This window comes from Oxyura jamaicensis, chromosome 12 (genome assembly GCF_011077185.1).
Source record: "Oxyura jamaicensis isolate SHBP4307 breed ruddy duck chromosome 12, BPBGC_Ojam_1.0, whole genome shotgun sequence".
Classification (NCBI taxonomy): Eukaryota; Metazoa; Chordata; class Aves; order Anseriformes; family Anatidae; genus Oxyura; species Oxyura jamaicensis.
In genome coordinates, this window is record NC_048904.1 from 12,544,087 (window position 1) to 12,544,934 (window position 848).

The 848-nt window shown below is 77.9% G+C and overlaps 2 protein-coding genes across 4 annotated transcripts in view; one reads left to right on the plus strand and one right to left on the minus strand.

Moving 5' to 3' along the window:
* Positions 1-543, minus strand: part of LOC118173424 — a 4,090-nt gene extending 3,547 nt beyond the window's left edge. For all 3 annotated transcript variants that reach the window (XM_035337952.1, XM_035337953.1, XM_035337951.1), the window contains exons 1-2: positions 531-543; positions 273-459 (exon numbers count right to left, since the gene is read on the minus strand). In XM_035337952.1, the coding sequence (XP_035193843.1) occupies positions 273-426 (154 nt within the window). In that variant the 5' untranslated portion in view covers positions 427-459; positions 531-543. The remainder of the gene's footprint in view (positions 1-272; positions 460-530) is intronic.
* Positions 544-746: 203 nt separating this feature from the next.
* The window catches only part of CCDC71 (coiled-coil domain containing 71), a 4,199-nt gene continuing 4,097 nt past the window's right edge, over positions 747-848 (plus strand). Inside the window, exon 1 of the mRNA XM_035337954.1 lies at positions 747-827. The gene's annotated coding sequence lies outside the window, so the exon portion shown is untranslated. The remainder of the gene's footprint in view (positions 828-848) is intronic.

Genomic DNA, 848 nt, shown 5'->3' on the forward strand with positions numbered 1-848 from the left:
GTCCCCGATCCCCCAGCCCCCAGTCCCCGATCCCCCAGCCCCCAGTCTCCCCAGTTCCCCCAGTCCCTCAGCCTCCCAGTGCCCCGATTCCCCAGCTGCCCGGTTCCCCTGGCCCCCAGCTCCCCGGTTTCCCGGTTCCACACCCCCCCCAGTTCCCCTGCCCCCCCCGGTACCCCGGTTCCCTAGCCCCTTGATACCCCGGTCTCCCGGTTCCCCTGGCCCCGCCCCCCCAGTCTCCTGCCCCCCGGTGTCCCCGTCCCCCCGCCGCTCACCGTCAGCCCCGGTGCGGCCCCACGTGGCGGTGCACAGGAAGCTGTTGAGCGCCGCCCGCGGGCCCGTTCCGGTCACGGTGTCCGCCGCCAGCACCGTGTTGTTGATGTCCATGTGCAGCACCAGCCGCCGCCGCCGCCCCGCCCGCCCGCTCATCGCCCCGCTACCGGCACCGGAACCGGAACCGGCGCCGCGGGGCCGCGTACCTGGAGACGGCGCCGCTTCCGCCCGGCCCCGCTTCCGGGACGCCCCCTGCCGGGACCGGCACCGGCGCCGCCGTTGCCATGGCAACCGGGCACGCGCCGGGCGGGGGGCGTGGTCGCGGCGGGAGGGGGAGTGGCCGAGCCCCTCCCTTTCCAGCGCCGGGCGGAGGGGGCGTGGCCCAACCCCACCTACCGGGCGAGGTGGGCGTGGCCTAACCCCGACCACGGGCGCTGGAGGGGGCGGGGCTTCGCGGAGGCGGAAGCGGAAGTGGGCGGTGCTTCCGGCGCTCCGCGGGCGGCCATGTTGGAGCGGCGGCGGCGGCGCAGCGGCGGGCGCGGCTCTGGCGGCGGCCGGTAGGTTGGGGCCGGCGGGGT